General features: G+C 30.6%; 2 protein-coding genes across 3 annotated transcripts; one reads left to right on the top strand and one right to left on the bottom strand.

Annotated features, from left to right (window-relative positions):
- Positions 1-1596: 1596 nt before the first annotated feature.
- Positions 1597-5440, bottom strand: LOC130446770 (ubiquitin carboxyl-terminal hydrolase 38). 2 transcript variants are annotated; one of them, XM_056783215.1, is made up of 4 exons: positions 5173-5440; positions 3586-4826; positions 2644-2959; positions 1597-2179 (listed from the first exon to the last, which is right to left on the bottom strand). In XM_056783215.1, exons 2-4 carry the CDS (start codon positions 4817-4819, stop codon positions 1702-1704), a joined length of 2028 nt encoding a protein of 675 aa, XP_056639193.1. In that variant the 5' UTR covers positions 4820-4826; positions 5173-5440; the 3' UTR covers positions 1597-1701. The 2 variants fall into 2 exon arrangements, with proteins under 2 accessions (XP_056639193.1, XP_056639192.1); XM_056783214.1 differs by lacking the exon at positions 5173-5440 and adding an exon at positions 4985-5160.
- A 646-nt stretch (positions 5441-6086) lies between these two features.
- LOC130446705 (glutathione S-transferase 1-like) lies at positions 6087-10598 on the top strand. Its single transcript, XM_056783097.1, has 3 exons — positions 6087-6253; positions 9718-9918; positions 10210-10598. The coding sequence occupies exons 1-3, from the start codon at positions 6113-6115 to the stop codon at positions 10528-10530; spliced, it is 663 nt and encodes a 220-aa protein (XP_056639075.1). The 5' UTR covers positions 6087-6112; the 3' UTR covers positions 10531-10598.
- Positions 10599-17756: the final 7158 nt, after the last annotated feature.

Below are 17756 nucleotides of genomic sequence, written 5' to 3'. Positions count from 1 at the left end.
TTATGATAGATTTTTCCTTTAAAGTACTCTGTATAAATTATCATTTCTAGTATAAACTGAAGCGTCAAAACATACACGTTGTTGGAACTTTTTCAAAAAACATTAAATTGGAATTCTATAAAAGCTACCAACAAATGTTGTTATGCAGAAAAATTAAGTTGGGATCCACTTTCGGCGTAACCATAAATCCTAGAGAACTAAATCTGCATCTGATTGATTTCATGCAATCTGGAACCTCAAAAGTTTGTCGAAACACACGCTTTTGGAATGACTATCAGGTAATGTGGAACATGACAAAGTATAAGTTAACGACAGATTGGTTAGTATCGTCTAAACAAGTATTTAAATTTGTGAGGTTACTTTGAAGAATTTCGAGAATATTTCGGGGTAAATCGTACAGTCCTAAAGCTCAACTCTCCTCATAGGAGCTACCTTACTTTGAGCACCGGATCGTACAATACTTTTATCACAAAAACTTTAAAAATGCAACAACAGAATATTCTAGTTTGTTTTTTTTTGGATTCTCTTCATATTACTTGGGAAAACGTTTTTATAGAGGTGACATAATACCTATACCTAAAAGATATTTCGTTTGTGACTCTACATCTCATTGTACTGCCTCCTTTTCTGGATGATTTTGTCCTAACCACAAGGTGTTAGTACTAAACCTTCGAGGTATCTAAGCCCTTTTCTTAAATGAACCGGACAAACGCGGTGTTAGAATCTTATCGTCTTAAGGTCGGGGAATTGATTTATCCGAAGACATACCATCAGTTAAATGTTATTTTTGGACATATCCAGAAGTTTCTCAGACTTTTTAACTGATATGGTAATGGATCTTTGGGATTGTTCCAGTTCGTAATATGGAGTCGTTGCTCCTTTTTTGACACGATTGTTGCTTCCTAGTTACCTGATATACCCTGGTAGCTACATGAGGGTTATTCTGTTTCCGTTAGCTAGTGTTCCAGACCGCTTGGTTATCGGAAAGAATGTAAATTCACTTTCTAATTCCTTTAAAGATTCTTTACTACCTTTCATATTACCATTCATCAGGTTTACTCGTGGCCGGTGAGCAACGTTCTACCATAAAAAATTAATAATAATTGGAACGACGACAAGGTGAAAATATATGCGGTATGACATATAGAGAAAACAGAGATTCAAGAAATCAAAATGGGTTAAGGCAAGAAGTTATAGTGAACCTATCACACTGTATCAAGGTCGTAGAGTTGAAATTATATATAGTTTGCTAGATTTTGACAAAATGTTGACTCTATTCTATTCTTGTACAAATTTCAGTGGAACCATTTATTGAGTAAATTTAAAGGGGAAAAGCCAATTTTTGTTAGAAATTTTTCACCGAACTGAGTTAATAAAAGTCATTTTTTGAAATCAGATTTAACGTAATATATTTATCAAATACAACTTAAATCAGTTATCGACACATAATTTCATCCATTCGAAGAAAAATAAAAAGAAACGATTTTCTATGAAATTTCGAAATCTTATATATATAAAAGGAAATAAATTAAATTGAAAGCGGACGTATTTGAATTTCGTTGTGCAAACAAAATAAAGATGAATATTCATAAATAGTTTCTATATAATAAGCTAGATAATTTTATTAATTGTGTATAAATACAATACCTATAATTAAGCGAATAAATTTTATTTACAATAAATTTTCAAAATAGATATAATCTAACATACCAACATATTACCCGAGGTAGAGAAACCTCCTCCTCCGCAACTAGGAGGAGGAGGTTCGTCGTTCCTATTTTGTTTAAAATTAAAAGATCTATTGGACTGTTGTCTTTTTTCGGTTTCCGATTCAGATTGATCTTTAGCTAAGATTATCTGTAATTTATTAGAAAGTATTGTCGATGATATATTTTCCGGTTCGTCGACGTCTTGTCTACTATAAAATAATATGTAAGCGGTTTCGGGGGGCTTCAATCGTTTTAGATCTTCCGTAGTCGCTTTACTTACACAACTATCGTTGAATTTATACCATTGCGATTTATCTTTCGCTAACGTGTAATAATGTCCGGAATCGACGCTGAAGCCACAATGTACAACGGCGGCGTACAATTCGTAAATGTGAGAATCTAACGTTAGCCGATCGTCGAGCACGACGGTTTGTAGTAGTTTTGTACGTTGATGTGATGTTGGATCGTACCTAAAAATATGCCACTTTATTAGTTATTTTTTATTTTATATTAACCTATCAATATTTAGTATTCCCTCCCCTGGGATCGAATAAGATTTTTTACTCGACCTCGCTCGATGCTTTGGACGGGTATTGTCCGCCAGTTTCAATACAAAAAAAAAACTGTATCTTTGCTTCCATTGAAATACCCGTCCAAACCATCCAGGAACCTCCTCTATGGGACCGGGAATTTTACTTCTGACATAAAGAATTTCCTTTATCAAAACAGATGAGTTGTTCAAAAAATTTTCTATCATAGCTATTAAATTGATTACTTATCAAATTCGAAAAATTCCAAGTATAGAATAAGTAAAAACATTCAATAAATCTTCGATTAAATCTAAGTAGGACAATTGCAAAGACAATACACCTGTATTGGTTATTTTCTCACAAGCGCATTTGTAAATTAAACTAACATTTCAATAAATACTTACCTAAAATGTTTTAGGGTGAATATTAATCTCGCAGGTGCCTCAACGATTTTAGTGACTTTTTCTCCATCCGTCAGTCGATTACATATATCACAGTGGTACTGATTATCGCCGCTCAATTTTTCCGGTTGTAAGTAATAATCGAGTAAAGTCTGTACAGATTGATTATCAGAATGATTGGGAAATGACAGTTGCAGCTCTCTAAAATGATCTACTCTTTCGCTTGTTGTAGTACATTCCCCGCATCTTGACACTGTCATCGTTTTACCACCAAAAGATTGTTGAACTTTTGTTGGAAGTAAAGCAACGGCGCCTTCATCTAAAAATATTACCTTACACTAAAACATCAAAAGGAATTTCTGGAACTGTGGATGATATTCAATTCAAAACACACTGTTTACTGCAAATAATAAACCAACAAGATAAACTTTTGTCTCTGTATGTTTAATATGTTCAAAATTAAAAAAATTAAATTCAACACTCAGCAGAAAGAGACATCTAGTCCAGAAGTTTGGTTACTTTGGCAGGTTTCTTCCATGGCTTCACATTGCATTTATATACTGATCATAGAGAGAATTGTATAATTTTAAAACATCTCGATTTCCTATATTTACTAATAACTATCATTTTACTTATTTGCTACAACTGTAATTGTTAGTTTTGACATGGATAATTCTCCTCCAGGACAATTCCTTATCTCTGTTTGACTTTCCTTTACGATATCAAAAAGACATTGACGATGAAATTTTATTAAATTATAATAAGAATTTTTCAATAGTAAATGATGTAAGATACCAGAAACGGCAGCAAACAATTTTAGAAATATTGATTTTTAATCTACAAATTTCTTAATTCCTGTACTTCGACGGCTTTTTGGACTAAATTGTCAATCAGGTAAGAATATTAATAAAAAAAAAAGAATAAAGCAAAAACATATTTACATACCCCCATAACAGCTTTCTATTGTGTTGGTTACATTTTTTTCTTGTTCGTGAAGAGTATCCAATAGATATCCCAGAAATTCTGAACTATCGTGTTGGTGACCTAAGGAGAAACCTGGAGGTCTTGATACATGCAGAATATCATTGGGAGATAGAGAATTTCGTTTAGAGAATTGCAATAGAACAAACAACGCCTGTAACTTTGAAAATAACTGAGAAACATCCCTGTTGTGGCGTAGAACTTCATTTCTGAATATTTTAGTCATGAACAAAGCTTGCAGAACGCTATTCATGTAACAGGTATTTCCCAAATTGTTCAAACCAACTTTTTCCACTGGCATCATATTATCTACAGTTTGAGGAGTATAACCCGACCAAGGTTTGAATTGTAAAGGTTTTTTATAGTCTATAGTTGCACAGAAAGGTTGCAAAACTTCATTTAAAGATCGGTACAAATCAGGATATCCAGGAAAAGTTTCCATTAAACTCATAAATATATTTACAATTTCTTTCAAACACTGTAAACTGGAATCACTTCTTTCTTTATCTAATTTTTCACATACGGTTTCGGTAAGAGGTATCACTTTGTGGAATATTTGGGGGTTATTATGTTGATTCCTTGACAACATATACAATACGACTGGCCCCACTGTTTTTCTTATCTTTGGAAACATCAATAATTTAAATAATGGTTCTATAGTTACTAAGGTCACTTCTGTTAAAATATCATAATGATATTCAGCTTCTAAACCTTTCATGAAAGCGAGTACTAACGGTCCTAAATTATCCACCCACGTGCACTGTCTCAACCATATACAAAGTGTATAAAAGGCTTTCTCTAATTGTTGTTCGGGATAATTGCAGTTTAATATGTATTTGATGGCGTTTGGTATGGTGGATACGTCTATCAGTTGTAGAACTATAGACATCGCTGGTGATAATTGTCTGTGTGAATCCAGATTTGAAATTTCGTCTAACAAAGCTTTATATATATGTCTTTTATCTGAACATTCCTTGGATAATATATTTTCAACTTTCTTTATGTCTTCGATGAATTTCATGTAACTTATTGGATCCGTTGGAATGGGGACCGTTCCTAAACTTTTCACTATTTGTGCACAAAATTTATCTTGAAATCCATCATCGGGGGATATGGCCTGTAGAGCTCTTAGTATTAATTGCAAACGTGCCTCATTGGTTGGAGTTACGCACTCTACTACTTTCTGTTTTACAGCCATCTTCAGACTAAAAAGAAAACATTATTAATCTATTTACAATGACCGAGCATTATTTCATCATATTTGCAAAACTTGAGCAAAAAGTTCAAACTTGTATAAATAAATTTCATTTGTCATATTTGAAAGTGGATAATGAAAATGTTAATATTTTACGAACAATCTTACTCATATTAAAACTCAGATACACCTCATAATAATCATAAATGGACAGGTGAGATCCTGTAACTATTGAATTAAATTCTCGTCAATTCAATATTGAAAACTAAATGTTGTGAAAATAGATACGGTTACGTAAAATAATTACGATGTAGGTTTAATATTTCGATGAAAAATTAAAGTACAGCTAACCTTACCTTTTCTAAAATACGTCACTGCCAAAGTTTATAGTTGGACAGTTCACTGCCCTCTTTGTTCCACTGTTAAAGTATAATCATGCCTAAATATCAAATATCCAAATTTCGTGTAAAGCTATTCAATCGGGATTAAAATATATTTGAATTTAAGTATTAAATACAAAGAAAATTTTAATTTGACATTTGAAGTTTTTCTTTTTTCAGACTCTAATAGCAGGAATTCGTTTCATGACGGTACATCACGGCGCATATACAAACGGATAAAAGCAGGAATTCGTTCTATAGATAGAGACGACTCATAAAAATCCCAAAAAAAAATAAAATAAAGCTTTTTCAATATTAATTTCCAAATTATTCTTATTTAACAAAGCTATATAATATCATCGCGAAAACTAAAAAAATGGTATCGACTGTATTAACTATTGGACAAAATGACCCATGCCATGAAAAATTTCACTGTTATTTTATTGGGAATATAAAAAGTTTTATTATTACAAAACAACAACTATAAATAACCTCCATAGATATTCGGCGAAAATAGCAATAAATTTAGTTTCAAAATATTAAATTCATAAACTCAACTTTGAATAACAAAAAATAACTAATAAATCGCAAATGTTAAACTCTAACAATTACACATTAATTAGTAAAAATTTTCTACCGTAGTAGTAAGATATAATCAGAACTTTCAAAAAATTATCCACCCTATATAGATCTGTACAAAAAAATAGGAAAATACTTAAAAATCTTATAAAGGGGACGGTGGTTTGTGACACCTATTTAAGTGATCCGAAGACGCGTCTCCTACCTATGGTGACACTGTAAATTATTTCACCTCAACGTGGAGCATCCTGTATATCGGACAAGCTAAAGTTCACATATAAATTGCGTATCCGATTCGAGTAATTCAGTCGAAAGTTGGAGACGACAGATTATAGAAATGGCCCCCACATTATATTATATTCTTGCTAGCCCCCCCGTAAGATCTGTGTTGTTATGTGCGAAAGCTATCGGCGTTGAACTGAATTTGAAGGAAGTAGATGTTTTAAATGGACAACATTTGTCACCGGAATATCTCAAGGTATTATCTTTTACAATCATTATTCGTATTTATCGACTATAACAATGATAATTGTGATGTAATTAAAATGATAAATGTCGACCTTATAATATAAAATATTGCCCCGACTGTTTGTTGATTAGATTAGTTTTTTATGAAGATTAAACGTACGAATTCAAACCCAAATAGCAAACAACTATTTTTTTCTTACAATTTTGTTCTATTTTTAACGTAATTTCTCCTTTAAACTAAATGTTTAGGTTAAGACACTAAAGAATCACTGAATTAGAGAATGTGGGGCAACCAATTCAAAGAGATATTCGTGAATTTTAGCAATTACGACAGTTTAAGTTTAAACTTGTTCTAATGAAAAGTCCACAATAGTTTTCACTTTAAGCAACTAGGGTAGATAAATAAAGTTGAATATTCACTTATTGTTCTTTTTGTTTTAAATAATTTTCAATCCCTACCATTGAATTTGGTATTGTTAAACCGTTATCTGTAAGTCAGGTAATCGAGGTGATGCATTTGAAATTTTATATCTCAAAAAAGTGACAAACAAATTTGATTTGAAACCATTTATCGTAAAAGTGCTTCGGCAAATCTGTCCGACCCTGTATAACGTTTGCTATAAAAGTGTAGCACTGGAAAGAAGAGCAGTGTTGCCAGAGCTTGTACAATTTTAGTACATTTTAGTGTATTTTATACGCTAGTACATTTTTCCTTTCTTCTAATACATTTTCCCTGCGTTCGCAAATATAAAGTTATTTTATATTTTCGTTTAATAAAATAAACTAGAGAGCCAAGTTGATTTATATTTAGATCGTGAGATTTTTGTACTGCATTGTTAATTTTATCGGTAAACTTTATATAAATTTTTCATCCTTAAAATAATAATTGACACAGTCTATAACAGTTTTGGAAAAAAAAATTCAATTTAAACTTATGTTTATACATCTTTCTACAATTTTATTAAATTTGTTTGAAGTTGGTACGATCTAGTACATTTTCTAGTTCAATTTTTACATTCAGCTTTTAAATTGTGGCAACACTGCGGACAAACCGAATAGATGCTGTAGTCTGGAACAAGATTCCGAAAGAACGGAAAATCAGTTGTATGAGAACCGGCGTGGAGATATGTTACTTCAATTTTTACATTCAGCTTTTAAATTGTGGCAACACTTGTTTTGTTGATGGCTTAGACTTCGGAGAGCACAAACAAAACCGTTTGTTATTATTTGTATGAAAAGGATTAATCTTATTGGTTTATTTCTCGAAAAGACTTATGAATGTCTAATTGGTCCATAAAAGAAAAAGACCTTTTCAATATTTTCGTTCAAATTATCTTCATTGTGAAAAAATGAAACGTTCCATTTATGTTTGTTATTATACCTCAAAAGAGGCGGCTAATTAGAATAGTAGACTCTTAATCGGTGTGAATACTTTGAAATATAGTTTTTCTAAATGTAAAAAAATTGATAATTGATGAGAATTTTTTTTTTAAAAATTAAAAAACTACAATTTTTTTCTCCTAATTGTGTATTTTAAATTATAATATATCGACTTTTTAAATACACGTGTTTGTAATTAAAAAATAATTTTATCCACGAGGCTAATTTATGCTAACTAATTTTCTTAGCGCGTATTTTTTCAGCTCCCATCTCTAAAAAGTGAGTAAACGTCTTCTAGAGATGGAAATGGCTTGTTGGAGTAGATCTTAAAAATACAAACACTTAAAATTGAACGGGTTGTATATCTCCTGAAAGGATTGAAAGGGATAGTAAAAAAATTGCAGGATTAACTAAAACTACGTCGTAGAGATACTTATGAGTAAAAGAAATCATGGAAAAAGTTTTATAATAATTCATTTCTTTAATATCGATATTCTCTAAATTAACGGCAACAATGCAACTGTTCCATTTAAATAAATATAATAATTGATAATTATATTTATGACTTACAAGATAAACTCGGCCCTCAATTTTAATTTTATACTTTTGTAGATATATAAAATGATATCACATATTTAAATTTGTTTGCGTGGAATAATGCATAAATTATTATTTGAAATAATTATTGGGGGTACATTTTTCAGTAACATCCAAAAATTAAAAATGAATTGGACGCAATAAATAAAGGAAAATATTTTGTATAATCTATTAATCAAGCTTTAGAGAGTCTCACAAACAAAAATCTGTACTATCAGTAACTGCTATGACATTACAGTTCACGACATGTGATTATAATCATACCAATTTACGTTAAAAGTATAATTATTTTTTTTTTCCAGTAACATAAAATTATTTGAAATAAAAATATCTATAAATGTTTCGTATCATGAAACTGTACAAATAATAATACATGAAGGTTAATTTTCAAAATTGAGAACTACTCTTAGTACCCAATAGCAGTTAATAAGTAAATATATTCATTGAATACATAATATTTACTTTTTTGAGTTTTTTTACCAATTTACCTTCACTCGATAAATGTTATCACTCTAATAGTAAAGAATAATGTTTATTTAGGTTATTTGTATCGGCCATAATATGATGTTCTAGATCTTACTCAAATATTCTAGATGCTTCCAGATTCCTCTAGATCAAGTATTCAATGTCACATCCATAGAGATATTATAGATTGGTAATATCTCTATGGTCACATCACGAAATTTTTAGATTTTGTCTCCTGACAGGTTGGTTAGTTGATTTTGACGTTTCGTACGACTAACGTTTTCAATAATGTTTTTCTCTCTTGTAGCTGTTTCAAATGTATTACGAAGAATGAATAATAATGAAATTTTTATTAGAATAAATCACATTTCATTATTATCATTATTTTCCTATTTGGTTTGAAAATTTGTGTCTTGAAAATTCTAAATTCAAATTTTTTTGTTGAGAATTGATCAATTGACAGCTGACTCGAACCCAACCCAACCTTGACCCTATCCTACTTCACACTATACTTTTGTTTTATATAGAGTCCAAGTTGGTAATTATGTATTCTAATGTATTCTGATTTTATTAAATTAGTAGGCGATAAGTACTTTTGACAGTTTCATGTAATAGTGACACAAGCGAAAAGAAAGGCGAAAGAAAAACGTGCTCCGAAATTGTTATTCCGTTATTATTGTTATTTGAACGCACTTTGAAATCCTGTTCAATAAATCGAACATTGATCAAGATTGGACTCAATTTATTTGCAACTACAAACCCAAAACCCACTGTAAATTAACAACATTTTTGGAGCATGATAATATGTGGTGAGCTTGATTATTTTTAGCTGGGTTTTTGAACATTTTAAGAGAAAAAAGTGTTTGCTGGAATATTTTTTCTTTTTATCCTCAAGCGAATATGAGAGTTTGCTTTAAGTTTGACAAGAGATATAGAGAATAAGAATAAATATTTTTTATTGCTTGAGGTGTAACGTATTCTATTATGAATAAAAAGATTTTTTAAATACTTTGGTATTCGACGGTTTTTTAGATTAATCCCCAACATACTGTTCCGGTTTTGGATGACGATGGTTTCATAGTAATTGATAGTCATGTTATAATGACATACCTCGTATCTAAATATGGGGAAAGCGACTCTTTGTATCCAAAAGACATAAAGCAAAGAGCAATTGTTGACCACCGTCTTCATTTTGATTCTAGTATTCTTTTCATAAGAGGTTTAATGATTTCGGTAAGTAGATAATTTAATCTAAATTGAAATTCTATCATAATAAGATACGCTCTTTATATCAGCTTTTAATTGTTTGGTAAACAATGATAACGGGTCATGAACATTAGCTAAATCACTTTTTATTTTAATCTACAGTATATTAGCATCATCAACTAAATTAAAAATTCCCTTCCATCTATTTGAACAGTTTTGTAACATGATTTTAGATTGATAATGTTTTTTAATGTATCATTTTGTATAACAAAAAAATGATGCCAGGTATAAGGAATATCAATATTTTTGTTTTTGTAGAAAGCAGTTATTTTCGAAGGAGCAAAGAATCCTGAGCCGAAGCAACTAGTTGCACTAGAAGAAGCTTTCAATATAACTGAAAGATTTTTGGATAAAAACAAATTTATTGCTGGAGATAACTTAACGGTGGCCGATTTTTCGTTCGTTACATCGCTTACATCTTGGACTGTGTTTTGTCCTCTGGACGAAACAAAACACCCGAATATTGCCGCTTGGTTGAAGCGGATGAAATCGTTGCCTTATTACCTAGAAGCTAACCAAAAAGGGCTAGACCTTCTCTTCGAAATTATGAACCAAAAACTGATTGAAAATAATAAATAAATGAAATATATTTACAAGTTTTGTTAATATATGTAAAGTGAAAATATATTCTTTTTGAAAATAGAAAAGAACGTTTATTTAAAAATGACTAGAACAATTTACCTATCTATTGACATTTTTTGATTCTAATTTATGTGGTCTAAAAATACTCAGATTTTATTTGTAGTTACGACATATGGTGTTACTAACACTTTAATACTTTACACAAATCTATGATAATTATTATCTTTGGGAAAGATATTTTTCACTGGGTATTCAGAAATAAGGTCATTGAGTGAGGTTATAAAGCTGAAAAATGAGATTTCATTCCGACATACAAACCCTGACATCTACAGTAGAATATCGGGAGTAATAAGTTTCAATGTAGGTTACTTCACTGCACATATAGTTTGGGAGGATTGGTTTGACTACTCGACTAGAGATGGCGGTAACGTGTGCAACGTCTACTAATTCGGCTGCAACTACATTTGCTTCTCGTCAAAAGATGGTGATAGGCTATATTCAAATGTAATAATATAATATCATGTAATATTTCGCTTATTTCTGGTGGTGGGGGGCTAAAACCCTCAAAACCTTTTCCTTGGCTACGCCCTTACTCCACTGGAAGTCCATCTAAAAGTACTGTTGTTGACTGAGGTCTCGAAAATGTGGACTAAACATGGACGAATGACGTATATTAATGACGATCGTTTTATACTACAAATTCGATCATATGATATTTATTTTCTTCGCTAGATGGCGCGCTTATATACTGAACTATTTACAACTTAAAAGAGTCATAATTGTGGTTATTATTTTGCTAAAGACTGAAACAGGGCGTCAATATTCATGTGTTGTCTAAAATTAATATTTTATTAAAAGAGACATTAAATCGAGACGATTTTTTAAGAAAAACATATAGAGAAAGGTTTAAGAACTAAAAATTTGATATATTAATTTATATGTTGGACATTTCCTATCTTTTGTGACAATTTCTCACTGGATCTTGTTATTTTTAGAAGCCGTTTAATTGTTTTCGAATATTCTGTAGTCAAATAGATTATTTTCATAGGAACCTTGTAATCCTGGATTTTCATATTATGTTGTTGCGCAAATGTTGATTATCGACATAAAATATGTGCAAATAAGTGCCAAGCAAAACAAAGAAATTATTAATCAAGGCGAATTTTGAAATAGGCACACCGGATCTTTATAATGTGCTCATCAGAATATAATATCGTTTTTATCATAATTGCCGATTTTATTTACTAATATACAGAAGAATTTCATAATCATTTAATTTCAGTATTATTTATTTAACGTAATGGTTTGTTATAGAAAATATTTTTTTCTATAACTTTATTGGATTCGTCTCAGTTTTAGTACAGAGACGTTCATAAGAGAAAACTATTATTTCAAGAATTTCATGACGATTCGATAGTGTGAATAAAATTGAATATGAAATAATATTGAAGATTATTTCTGTGGGAAATGAAAAGTCGATAAAGTGAGAAATGAATTTGATCCACTAGTAGATAAATTTAAAACGCTTTCTGTTAATTTTACGCGGATTCGATTTGCATTCTTCATTATAAGTAAAAAATATATATCGGACGATTTCCAATGAATATTAATTAAAAAATAAGTTTAATATTATAGTCATAGAAATATAAACCGAGATAGTATTGAATTTGTATAATAAAATCAAAAAACAGAGAAATGGAAGGAACCAAATGTAATGGGAAGGAAGTATAATTATAGTTTTTCCTACAGTACAAGTAAAATATGAAATTAGACATTAGAGAGTGAAATTTACATTTGAAAATATTTATTTTTGAACCCGAATATTTGATACTTTGAATGTATCTTCAAACCGATCTTCTCTTTTTGTTTTGCTTTATATAGTCGAAAGCATTTGCTTCGACTGAATATCAACTAAGTGATTACCTCCTGCAGGTAGTTAAAAAAGGTTAGAAGTTGATTAATTGTTTCATTTTTTTCACCCTTTTGGTTGTATAACAAGGATTATGTTGGTTTTTAGGAAGTTTGGCTTGTGTCGATAAAGTTTTTTGTCAAATCGTTGCCAAATGTGGCAATAAAAGATCTTTAATGGTTTACTGTGAGTTTAAAATTGTTCCTCAAACAAAAATGGATTGGGTAGTCATAAAGAGGTAATAATCTGTTAAAATGGACAAAATTTGTACAATATACTAGTCAAAAATATGAAAAATCGGTAATTATACACTTTCGCGGTCACCTGGTTTTTTGGTTAGGTTAGGTTGGCTCTAGAAAATCGAAAAATGGATGGATTTTGATGATCTCGGTCTCAAAATGTTCCATTTTACGGCGGATTTATAAAAAAAATTAGTAGAAATAGCTGGAATGAAAATTTCTCATAGTTTTACTGTTTTAAATCGTAAAAAAAACGGTTTTGCAAAAAATTATGGTAATTATACACTTTCGCGGTCACCTGGTTTTTTGGTTAGGTTAGGTTAGGTTAGGTTGGCTGTAGAAAATCGAAAAATGGATGGATTTTGATGATCTCGGTCTCAAAATGTTCCATTTTACGGCGGATTTATAAAAAAAATTTCTCATAGTTTTACTGTTTTAAATCGTAAAAAAAAACGGTTTTGCAAAAAATTATGGTAATTATACACTTTCGCGGTCACCTGGTTTTTTGGTTAGGTTAGGTTAGGTTGGCTGTAGAAAATCGAAAAATGGATGGATTTTAATGATCTCGGTCTCAAAATGTTCCATTTTACGGCGGATTTATAAAAAAAAATAGTAGAAATAGCTGGAATGAAAATTTCTCATAGTTTTACTGTTTTAAATCGTAAAAAAAACGGTTTTGCAAAAAATTATGGTAATTATACACTTTCGCGGTCACCTGGTTTTTTGGTTAGGTTAGGTTAGGTTGGCTGTAGAAAATCGAAAAATGGATGGATTTTAATGATCTCGGTCTCAAAATGTTCCATTTTACGGCGGATTTATAAAAAAAATTAGTAGAAATAGCTGGAATGAAAATTTCTCATAGTTTTACTGTTTTAAATCGTAAAAAAAACGGTTTTGCAAAAAATTATGGTAATTATACACTTTCGCGGTCACCTGGTTTTTTGGTTAGGTTAGGTTAGGTTAGGTTGGCTGTAGAAAATCGAAAAATGGATGGATTTTGATGATCTCGGTCTCAAAATGTTCCATTTTACGGCGGATTTATAAAAAAAATAGTAGAAATAGCTGGAATGAAAATTTCTCATAGTTTTACTGTTTTAAATCGTAAAAAAAAACGGTTTTGCAAAAAATTATGGTAATTATACACTTTCGCGGTCACCTGGTTTTTTGGTTAGGTTAGGTTAGGTTGGCTGTAGAAAATCGAAAAATGGATGGATTTTAATGATCTCGGTCTCAAAATGTTCCATTTTACGGCGGATTTATAAAAAAAATTAGTAGAAATAGCTGGAATGAAAATTTCTCATAGTTTTACTGTTTTAAATCGTAAAAAAAACGGTTTTGCAAAAAATTATGGTAATTATACACTTTCGCGGTCACCTGGTTTTTTGGTTAGGTTAGGTTAGGTTAGGTTGGCTGTAGAAAATCGAAAAATGGATGGATTTTGATGATCTCGGTCTCAAAATGTTCCATTTTACGGCGGATTTATAAAAAAAATAGTAGAAATAGCTGGAATGAAAATTTCTCATAGTTTTACTGTTTTAAATCGTAAAAAAAAACGGTTTTGCAAAAAATTATGGTAATTATACACTTTCGCGGTCACCTGGTTTTTTGGTTAGGTTAGGTTAGGTTGGCTGTAGAAAATCGAAAAATGGATGGATTTTAATGATCTCGGTCTCAAAATGTTCCATTTTACGGCGGATTTATAAAAAAAATTAGTAGAAATAGCTGGAATGAAAATTTCTCATAGTTTTACTGTTTTAAATCGTAAAAAAAAACGGTTTTGCAAAAAATTATGGTAATTATACACTTTCGCGGTCACCTGGTTTTTTGGTTAGGTTAGGTTAGGTTAGGTTGGCTGTAGAAAATCGAAAAATGGATGGATTTTGATGATCTCGGTCTCAAAATGTTCCATTTTACGGCGGATTTATAAAAAAAATAGTAGAAATAGCTGGAATGAAAATTTCTCATAGTTTTACTGTTTTAAATCGTAAAAAAAAACGGTTTTGCAAAAAATTATGGTAATTATACACTTTCGCGGTCACCTGGTTTTTTGGTTAGGTTAGGTTAGGTTGGCTGTAGAAAATCGAAAAATGGATGGATTTTAATGATCTCGGTCTCAAAATGTTCCATTTTACGGCGGATTTATAAAAAAAATTAGTAGAAATAGCTGGAATGAAAATTTCTCATAGTTTTACTGTTTTAAATCGTAAAAAAAACGGTTTTGCAAAAAATTATGGTAATTATACACTTTCGCGGTCACCTGGTTTTTTGGTTAGGTTAGGTTAGGTTAGGTTGGCTGTAGAAAATCGAAAAATGGATGGATTTTGATGATCTCGGTCTCAAAATGTTCCATTTTACGGCGGATTTATAAAAAAAATAGTAGAAATAGCTGGAATGAAAATTTCTCATAGTTTTACTGTTTTAAATCGTAAAAAAAAACGGTTTTGCAAAAAATTATGGTAATTATACACTTTCGCGGTCACCTGGTTTTTTGGTTAGGTTAGGTTAGGTTGGCTGTAGAAAATCGAAAAATGGATGGATTTTAATGATCTCGGTCTCAAAATGTTCCATTTTACGGCGGATTTATAAAAAAAAATAGTAGAAATAGCTGGAATGAAAATTTCTCATAGTTTTACTGTTTTAAATCGTAAAAAAAACGGTTTTGCAAAAAATTATGGTAATTATACACTTTCGCGGTCACCTGGTTTTTTGGTTAGGTTAGGTTAGGTTAGGTTGGCTGTAGAAAATCGAAAAATGGATGGATTTTGATGATCTCGGTCTCAAAATGTTCCATTTTACGGCGGATTTATAAAAAAAATAGTAGAAATAGCTGGAATGAAAATTTCTCATAGTTTTACTGTTTTAAATCGTAAAAAAAAACGGTTTTGCAAAAAATTATGGTAATTATACACTTTCGCGGTCACCTGGTTTTTTGGTTAGGTTAGGTTAGGTTGGCTGTAGAAAATCGAAAAATGGATGGATTTTAATGATCTCGGTCTCAAAATGTTCCATTTTACGGCGGATTTATAAAAAAAAATAGTAGAAATAGCTGGAATGAAAATTTCTCATAGTTTTACTGTTTTAAATCGTAAAAAAAACGGTTTTGCAAAAAATTATGGTAATTATACACTTTCGCGGTCACCTGGTTTTTTGGTTAGGTTAGGTTAGGTTAGGTTGGCTGTAGAAAATCGAAAAATGGATGGATTTTAATGATCTCGGTCTCAAAATGTTCCATTTTACGGCGGATTTATAAAAAAAATTAGTAGAAATAGCTGGAATGAAAATTTCTCATAGTTTTACTGTTTTAAATCGTAAAAAAAACGGTTTTGCAAAAAATTATGGTAATTATACACTTTCGCGGTCACCTGGTTTTTTGGTTAGGTTAGGTTAGGTTAGGTTGGCTGTAGAAAATCGAAAAATGGATGGATTTTGATGATCTCGGTCTCAAAATGTTCCATTTTACTGCGGATTTATAAAAAAAATAGTAGAAATAGCTGGAATGAAAATTTCTCATAGTTTTACTGTTTTAAATCGTAAAAAAAAACGGTTTTGCAAAAAATTATGGTAATTATACACTTTCGCGGTCACCTGGTTTTTTGGTTAGGTTAGGTTAGGTTAGGTTGGCTGTAGAAAATCGAAAAATGGATGGATTTTAATGATCTCGGTCTCAAAATGTTCCATTTTACGGCGGATTTATAAAAAAAAATAGTAGAAATAGCTGGAATGAAAATTTCTCATAGTTTTACTGTTTTAAATCGTAAAAAAAACGGTTTTGCAAAAAATTATGGTAATTATACACTTTCGCGGTCACCTGGTTTTTTGGTTAGGTTAGGTTAGGTTAGGTTGGCTGTAGAAAATCGAAAAATGGATGGATTTTGATGATCTCGGTCTCAAAATGTTCCATTTTACGGCGGATTTATAAAAAAAATTAGTAGAAATAGCTGGAATGAAAATTTCTCATAGTTTTACTGTTTTAAATCGTAAAAAAAACGGTTTTGCAAAAAATTATGGTAATTATACACTTTCGCGGTCACCTGGTTTTTTGGTTAGGTTAGGTTAGGTTAGGTTGGCTGTAGAAAATCGAAAAATGGATGGATTTTAATGATCTCGGTCTCAAAATGTTCCATTTTACGGCGGATTTATAAAAAAAATTAGTAGAAATAGCTGGAATGAAAATTTCTCATAGTTTTACTGTTTTAAATCGTAAAAAAAACGGTTTTGCAAAAAATTATGGTAATTATACACTTTCGCGGTCACCTGGTTTTTTGGTTAGGTTAGGTTAGGTTAGGTTGGCTGTAGAAAATCGAAAAATGGATGGATTTTGATGATCTCGGTCTCAAAATGTTCCATTTTACGGCGGATTTATAAAAAAAATAGTAGAAATAGCTGGAATGAAAATTTCTCATAGTTTTACTGTTTTAAATCGTAAAAAAAAACGGTTTTGCAAAAAATTATGGTAATTATACACTTTCGCGGTCACCTGGTTTTTTGGTTAGGTTAGGTTAGGTTGGCTGTAGAAAATCGAAAAATGGATGGATTTTAATGATCTCGGTCTCAAAATGTTCCATTTTACGGCGGATTTATAAAAAAAAATAGTAGAAATAGCTGGAATGAAAATTTCTCATAGTTTTACTGTTTTAAATCGTAAAAAAAACGGTTTTGCAAAAAATTATGGTAATTATACACTTTCGCGGTCACCTGGTTTTTTGGTTAGGTTAGGTTAGGTTAGGTTGGCTGTAGAAAATCGAAAAATGGATGGATTTTAATGATCTCGGTCTCAAAATGTTCCATTTTACGGCGGATTTATAAAAAAAATTAGTAGAAATAGCTGGAATGAAAATTTCTCATAGTTTTACTGTTTTAAATCGTAAAAAAAACGGTTTTGCAAAATAATCCTTTACAAAAAATTATCTCATTATCAGATAAAGTTCTTATATTTTTTTTTGTATTCTACATAAATTAATGAACAATTTAAAAAAAAATCCAAAAAGAATGATTTTTTCAGTTTTTATAGTTTAAAATGAAATCGATGAAAAACAATAAATTTTCGTGAATAGTTTCGTACTATATTCTTCAAT

Source organism: Diorhabda sublineata, chromosome 7 (assembly GCF_026230105.1).
Source record: "Diorhabda sublineata isolate icDioSubl1.1 chromosome 7, icDioSubl1.1, whole genome shotgun sequence".
In the NCBI taxonomy this organism is placed as follows: domain Eukaryota; kingdom Metazoa; phylum Arthropoda; class Insecta; order Coleoptera; family Chrysomelidae; genus Diorhabda; species Diorhabda sublineata.
Note: the sequence above shows the minus strand (reverse complement) of the source record. Positions and strands in the feature narration are given on the sequence as shown.